This window comes from Colobus angolensis, unplaced genomic scaffold, assembly GCF_000951035.1.
Source record: "Colobus angolensis palliatus isolate OR3802 unplaced genomic scaffold, Cang.pa_1.0 Scaffold4, whole genome shotgun sequence".
Taxonomy (NCBI): domain Eukaryota; kingdom Metazoa; phylum Chordata; class Mammalia; order Primates; family Cercopithecidae; genus Colobus; species Colobus angolensis.
The window spans coordinates 8,434,309-8,441,662 of NW_012117376.1; the positions used below are offsets into that span (position 1 = coordinate 8,434,309).

At 50.6% G+C, this 7,354-nt stretch overlaps 2 protein-coding genes across 5 annotated transcripts in view; one reads left to right on the forward strand and one right to left on the reverse strand.

The window, feature by feature from the left end:
- EIF3I (eukaryotic translation initiation factor 3, subunit I) overlaps positions 1-3,926 on the reverse strand; it is an 11,531-nt gene extending 7,605 nt beyond the window's left edge. Inside the window, exons 1-4 of the mRNA XM_011955434.1 lie at positions 3,858-3,926; positions 3,672-3,764; positions 1,851-1,938; positions 1,496-1,561 (exon numbers count right to left, since the gene is read on the reverse strand). Coding sequence (XP_011810824.1) covers positions 1,496-1,561; positions 1,851-1,938; positions 3,672-3,764; positions 3,858-3,860 — 250 coding nt within the window. The 5' untranslated portion in view covers positions 3,861-3,926. The remainder of the gene's footprint in view (positions 1-1,495; positions 1,562-1,850; positions 1,939-3,671; positions 3,765-3,857) is intronic.
- A 10-nt stretch (positions 3,927-3,936) lies between these two features.
- Positions 3,937-7,354, forward strand: part of TMEM234 (transmembrane protein 234) — a 14,404-nt gene continuing 10,986 nt past the window's right edge. For 2 of the 4 annotated variants that reach the window (XR_001003247.1, XM_011955432.1), the window contains exons 1-3: positions 3,949-3,995; positions 4,285-4,436; positions 5,107-5,173. Coding sequence is in view for 3 of the 4 variants with exons in the window: in XM_011955432.1 (XP_011810822.1) it covers positions 3,980-3,995; positions 4,285-4,436; positions 5,107-5,173 (235 nt within the window). In the remaining variant the exon portion in view is untranslated. Of the gene's footprint in view, positions 3,996-4,284; positions 4,437-5,106; positions 5,174-7,354 lie in introns of all 4 variants that reach the window. The other 2 variants (XM_011955433.1, XM_011955431.1) reach the window with 2 other exon arrangements.

Below are 7,354 nucleotides of genomic sequence, written 5' to 3' on the forward strand. Positions count from 1 at the left end.
GTTGGCCAGGCTGGTCTTGAACTCCTGACCTCAAGTGATCCACCCGCCTCGACCTCCTAAAGTGCTGGGATTAACAGGCGTGAGCCACCACACCTGGCCAAGTATTTTAACTTCTTATCCAGACTCTTTCCTCAGACATCCTGCTAATGTGGTACTGCTCATATGTAGACTGCAATATATCTGTCTCCCCCCTCAGACTGCACTCCTCCACAGCAAAGACCTGATCTGATTTCCCTGCATGTCCCCAGTGCCCAGCATAGACCTGGCACTAAACAGAACAGCTTAGGCTGGGCACAGTGGCTTATGCCTGTAATCCCAGCACTCTGGGAGGCTGAGGTGGATCACTTGAGGTGAGGAGTTCGAGACCAGCCTGGTCAACATGGTGAAACACCATCTCTACTAAAAATACAAAAATTAGCCACTGGCCAGGCGCAGTGGTTCATGCCTGTAATCCCATCACTTTGGGAGGCTGAGGTAGGTGCATCACCTGAGGTCTGGAGTTTGAGACCAGCCTGGCCAACATGGTGAAACCCTGTCTCTACTAAAAATACAAAAATTAGTCAGGTGTGATGGCGCATGTCTATAATCCCAGCTATTCGGGAGGCTGAGACAGGAGAATCACTTGAACCCAGGTGGCAGAGATTGCAGTGAGCCAAGATTGTGCCACTGCACTCCAGCCTGGGTGACAGAGCAAGAGAATCTGTCTCAAAAAAAAAAAATTAGCCAAGCATGGTGGTGCGCGCCTATAATCCCAGCTACTCAGGCTGAGACAGGAGAACCCCTTGAACCCAGGAGGTGGAGGTTGCAGTGAGCTGAGACTGTGCCATTGCTCTCCAGCCTGGGTGACAGCGAGACAAAATCACAAAAAAAAAAAAAAAAAAAAAAAAAGAAAACTTAATAGGCTCCCCTGTCTTCAGTCTTAGCTCTTCCAGTGCCTCCCCCTGCTCCCTGACCTTGCTAAACTGAACAGACCCCCACTCTTGCCTGCTCAAGGACCTCCATAGCATCTCATATTCTATGGAACAAAGCCAAGCTCCTGAGTTTGGCATTCAAGACCTGTTCTGGCCTTAGCCTGACTCTCCAGCTTCATCTTTTCCATGACTGTGTATTTCACCCCCCTACCCCCACCCCACCAAGAAGCAGGAATTGTAGCCAGATCAGATGACTTGGACACACAGTCTCCACACTTTCACTCCTGCATGTGCCAAAGTGATGACGTCTTTCCTCATCCTTTAAGCCCCAGCTCATATGACATTTACCTTGGGAAAACTTCCCAGGCTGCTCCCATCCCCACTCCAGGGAGCCAGTTGCCGGGCTCTGGCCTCCCATAGTAATCTACGCTTCCTCTACCATGGTGTATATCTTACTGTAAGACCTTCTTTTCTCATCTGTCTTTCTTATCTTGTCTCTTATTCCCTAGACTGGAAACTATCTATGGATTTCATCTCTATTTTCCTAGGACCTGTTGCTAAAAAAGTGAATGAACCTAGCTTACCTGTTTCACAGTCCCAGAGACGACAGCTGTTGTCAGCTGAGCCAGTGAGGACATGCTTGGTGTCCCCTGAAGAGTTGTTAAGAAACATGACGAAGTTCACCTGAGCCCTTGTCCTCTGGGGGAGGCCAAGTGAATCATCTCCCTGTTCAGCCCCAAAGAGCCTTTCTTCCCGTCTCACCTCCTTATCCAGAACTGGAACTTGTCCTGAATGTTTCCCCAGCCAGTGAAGAGACCAGAGAATAGGAGGTATTGTTCTCTAGGCCCTCAACAACACCCCCAACTCCCAACTTCCAACCTAGCCTCTCCATTGCTGACAGACCCTAGCAGCACGGACTCAGAGCCAAAACAAGGATACAGTCAGCGTCCACACACCACACAGCTCCGGTATGGCCCATGTAGGTGCCCAGCCTCTCACCATTCACAGAGTACCATACATTGACGATCTGGAAAAGTCAAACCACAGGATAGTACACATCCCAGTAAGAGCAACGCTTCCAACTTTACCCCAGGAACCTTCAGCAGCCTGTAGCCAGGCTGATTCTGCCCTCATCTGTTCATTTCTGGGGAAACAGCAGGAAGCTGGTAAAAAGACCAACTCCTGGATTCTCCTCCCTTTCTGAAGGTAAGCAACAGAGGAGTCAGGTGGCTTGTAAAAGCATTCTCATTTGTTAGCTCCAGCTCTACTGGGACTCCCAGTGGCTCCAAAGAATAAAAGGCCAAGTTGAGCTCCAGTCCAGAAAAACAGTATCTCTGATGTCTTATCCAAGTGGGAGCAGTTCATAGTAGGGAAGTCTGGGTTCCAGTGCCTGCTCTGCCACTGTCTCACTGTACAATCTCAAATACAGTGTTTCTCTCCTTTGAAGTTCAGTTTTCTCATCTTGAAAATGGCCAGGCTGGGTGTGGTAGCTCACGCCTGTAATCCTAGAACCTTGGGAGGCTGAGGCAGGTGGATCACCTGAGGTCAGGAGTTCAAGACCAGCCTGGCCAACATGGTGAAATCCCGTCTCTACTAAAAATGCAAAAAGTTAGCTGGGCGTGGCGGCACGAGCCTGTAGTCCCAGCTACTCAGGAGGCTGAGGGAGGAGAATCGCTTGAACCTGGGAGGCGGAGGCTGCAGTGAGCCGCAATTGCACCACTGCACTCCAGCCTGGGCGACAGAGCGAGACTCCGTACCCCCAAAAATAAAATAAAATTTAAAAAAGGCAGTATCATGAGGAACTGTTTTGCATTGAGTAGCAGGATGGGATTGACTTAAAATGAGACTAGAGACAAGCTCATTAAGTCCCCTGTGTCTGAATAACACAGCCTGCACCTATCCTGGTAGAAAGATTAGATTATCCCTAAAGGCCGCATCCCATTCTCTGGGCAAGCTGACCCTCATCCTTATCCCCTTTCCACAGTGGTCTCTTGCTTTTCTTTCTTTCTTTTTTTTCTTTGAGACAGAGTCTCGCTCTGTTGCCCAGGCTGGAGTACAGTGGCGCCATCTCAGCTCACTGCAGCCTCCGCCTCCCGGGTTCACACCATTCTCCTGCCTCAGCCTCCCGCATAGCTGGGACTACAGGCACCCGCCACCACGCCCGGCTAATTGTTTGTACTTTTAGCAGAGACGGGGTTTCACCGTGTTAGCCAGGATGGTCTCGATCTCCTGACTTCGTGATCCGCACGCCTCACCTTCCCAAAGTGCTGGGATTACAGGCTTGAGTCACCCCGCCTGGCAACTATCTCTTGCTTTTCTTGGAGTGCAGTGGCACGATCTCAGCTCACCGATCTCAGCTCAGCGATCCTCTCATTTCAGACTCCGAAGCAGCTGAGGCCACAGGCACGAGCCACCACGTCAGGCTAATTTTTTATGTGTAGAGATGGGTCTTACTATGTTGCTCAAGCTGGTCTCCAACTCCTGGGCTCAAGCGATCCTCCCACCTCAGCCTCTCAAAGTGCTGGGATTACAGGCGTGAGACACCGCACTCGGCCAATCGAGTTCTTCCCCACCTTTCCCAGTAGAATACTTTCGCCAACCTACTCCCGGGATGGCCTCTCCCTACTTTTTAGAATGGGCTGTTCTTTGGTTCCCCGCTAACGGCAAAACTGGCGTGTCCAACCATCGTCCTGGCAGAAGGATCTCTCCCCTCCCGGACCCCCTCCGCATGGTCCCGCCCGCCCTCCAGCCGACGCTCACAGGGTCCTTGGCCACAGTAAAGAGGAGGTCTCCTTCGCGGTTATACTTAATCTGCGTAATGGACCGCTCATGGCCCTGCAGTAGGATCGGCTTCTGTGGGGACAAGATGGTAACGTCAGTGCTCGGAATTGGGCCCCGGCCTCAGCCCAGGACCCCCACTGCAATACCCATAACTCCGAAACTCACCATCCCGGCGGTGACGCGAGGAAGGCCGCAACGTGAGTAGGACCGGAAAACGCTTTGGGCCCACTTCCGGATTATGGGTCTCCGCCCCCTCGTTCCCGGAAGTAGAAGACAGCGGCGTTGCCATGGCGGCGTCTCTGGGTAGGTAGCCGACCCCGCCCTTCCATGGATCTCCCGACCCTCGCCTCGAATTCATTTCCTGCTCCTCCTGCACCCCCTAATCCCGACCCCTGCTACAACCCCAGAGGCCGGACTCCTGGATTCATCTCCCCAGCCTCCCTGGGCCTGCCTTAGCTTCCAGTCGCAGCCGAGGCGAAGACAGCGAAGGAGGGAAGTGGGGGCGGCTAGCTGGGGCTAGGAGCCCAGGAGAGGGCGGGGTGGGCGGCCGTTTGGGGTGGGGGGTCAGGGTGACTCACTCATCTGCATTCAGGGCAGGTGCTGGCTCTGGTGCTGGTGGCTGCCCTGTGGGGAACCACGCAGCCGCTGCTGAAGCGGGCCTCCGCCGGCCTGCAGCGGGTTCATGAGCAGACCTGGGCCCGGCAGTTGCTACAGGAGATGAAGACCCTGTTCTTGAATACTGAGGTGCGTCTGTGAAAGGCCCCTCTCTCGGGGGAGTTGCCACCAATAATTTGGTCTTTGGAGTCAAACAGGTCTGGGTCAGCCCCACCCCCACTCACCAGAAATTCTCCGAAGAGTCAGTTGTCCTTTTGAGCCTCAGTTTCATCATCTGTAAATGGCGATTTTGTAATAACCATCTGATAGGGCAGTTGTGGGAATTAGGTGAGATAGGTAGAGCACTTAACATTGGGCCTAGAACATAGTAAGTGCTCAATCTATGGCTGCAATTATTCACATTTTATTATTGTGATTCCTTCAGTTACATAAGGCAACATTTGTGAGCCTTTCCAGAGGGAGGACTTAGGGCTCAAATTGGCCCTGCAGGGGAGGAGTTCAGAGGAGGAAGGCTGGAGCTGGAGGACTTGGGGAAGGATTCCTGGAGGGGCTGACATTGGCATCAAGGCCTTGCAGGATGGGAATTAGCAGAGTTGAGGGAGAAGGTAGTTTGAGCAAAGGCACAGAGTTCAGTCTGTTTCCCTCTTTGCCCTGGAAGGGTTCTCCTTAGAGGGATTAGTGTTTTCTGGGTCTTTATAACCCTCCCTCCCTCCAAGGAAAGGCATTCGCTAGGAGCTCAAAGAAGGCAGTGCTGCTCAGTCAGGCCATCACACTGACTGCAGGTTTCTCCTCTTTCCAGTACCTGATGCCCTTTCTCCTCAACCAGTGTGGCTCCCTTCTCTATTACCTCACCTTGGCATCGACAGGTGGGTCCTGGCTTGGAACTGTTCTGCTTAGTGTTTGAGGCCACCTGGAAGAGTGATTTGAGGGGATGGAGCTTGAAACACCTCATTCCCATCAGTGAGAGAGGGCTGACTAGCTCTAGTTCCCTCTTAGTACCTTCTTCTCTGAACAAGAGGGATACAGTGGGCTGGTTATGAGTATGTTGCTAGGCACTGGCATTGGTTTGAAGCCTCGCAGTCTTGTGTGACCAGCGGAGGAAGAAGGAAGGTTCATTTTGCTGTGCCAAGTGCTGGCTTTCACATTCTTGCTTCCACTGTGTGCTACCTGCCTGACCATGAGCAAGTCCCTCATTTGAGCCTTGGTTTTATACAGTTAGCTTCATAGCATTGTGAGGATTAAATTTAATGAATGAGAAACATATAGGAGAGTGCCTGGCACACAGTCAGAGCTCCATATACATAAATTTCCTTTCTCTTGACATTTGTTGACTGCCCTCTACTACGTGAGATACTGCACTAGTCTTGCACATTATTTAATTCCAATCATGATTCTGTAAAGCAGACATGATTATCTTAGAAAATGAAGTTGCAAAACTTTGGGCAATTTCACCTCTCTTAAGTCCCACAGTATGTCAGTGCAGAAGGATTTGAAGCCATATATTAAAGTTTATGCTCGACTGGGCGTGGTGTCTCACGCCTGTAATCCCAGCCCTTTGGGAGGCCAAGGAGGGCAGATCACTTGAGGTCAGGAGTTTGAGACCAGCCTGGCCAACATGCTGAAACCCCATCTCTACTAAAAATAACAAAATTAGCTAGGTGTGGTGGTGCGTGCCTGTAGTCCCAGCTACTTGGGAGGCTGAGGCACAAGAATGACTTGAACCCAGGAGGCAGAGGTTGCAGTAAGCGGAGATCACGCCACTGCACTCCAGTCCCTGGGCAACAGAGCGAGACTCTGTCTCAATAAATAAATAAATAAATAAATAATATGCACTTATTTATGAGTTTGAAAGCCTCTGGCCTCGTGCATTCACTGCTGTGGAAGAATGCTGAACCCTTGGCCAGCTGACTACAGCTAGCCATTCACCAAGTTTTAATCACAGTATTAGATTCTTTTTATCTCATTACCCTCTCTGCCTGTATCCTTTAATATCCATCCTTTCTAATAACCAGAACAGTAGTCACTATTTATGAAGCGTCCACTTCAGCCAGGGACGATCTATGCATTATCACAGCTCATCTTAACAACAGTCCAACAAAAGAAATGGTATACTGTGATCCCTGTTTTACATATGGGGAAACAGGTTGAGTGTTTGAATATCCTAACCAAGATTACAAGGGAAACTCAGATCTGCCTTACTCCAATGCCCTTACTTTCCCACTGCACCGTGCTACATCCTTCTCCCATCTACTGTTGCAAACCAGACCTCAGCAGCCATGACACTCCTTGTAAGGTATATAAACTTAAGAAGGCAGCTCTGGGCAGGGCACAGTGGCTCAGGCTTGTAATTCCAGCACTTTTGGAGGCTGAAGTGCGCAGATAACCTGAGCCTAGGAGACCAGCCTAGGAACAACAGCAACAAAAAAAGTACAAAAATTAGCTGGGCTTGGTGGTGCAAGCCTGTAGTCCTAGCTGCTCAGGAGACTGAGGTGGGAGGATTGCTTGAGCTTGGGAGGTTGAGGCTGCAGTGATCAGTGACCTCACCACTGCGCTCCAGCCTGAGCAACAGAGAGAGACCCTGTCTCAAAACAACAACAAAAAGAAAAAACAACAAAGAAAGCGGCTCTTTGTAAGTGGGGTTGTTATATCAATTTCTTAGATGGGTAATGCCTCCATGCTGGGGCCTCTCAGGGGATGAGGAGCAGGACAGTTTGCTCCTCTCCCTCACACAGGTGAGCCCTGGGAGTGCTGGGAAAGAATGTGCTGAGGAGCCAGTGTGAGCATCTGGTCTGCAGTTGAGTCTTGTTACCATGGATAACTCAGCTGTTTTATCCATTGGTCTTTTTTTGTGTGGCTTTTTTTTTTTTTTTTTTGAGAGGTTATTTTGCTCTTCTTGCCCAAACTGGAGTGCAATGGTGCAGTCTCAGCTCACTGCAACGTCCGCCTCTCAGATTCAAGTGATTCTCCTGCCTCAACCTCCCAAGTAGCTGGGATTACAGGCATGTGCCACCACGCCTGGGTAAAATTTTGTATTTTTTTAAGTAGAA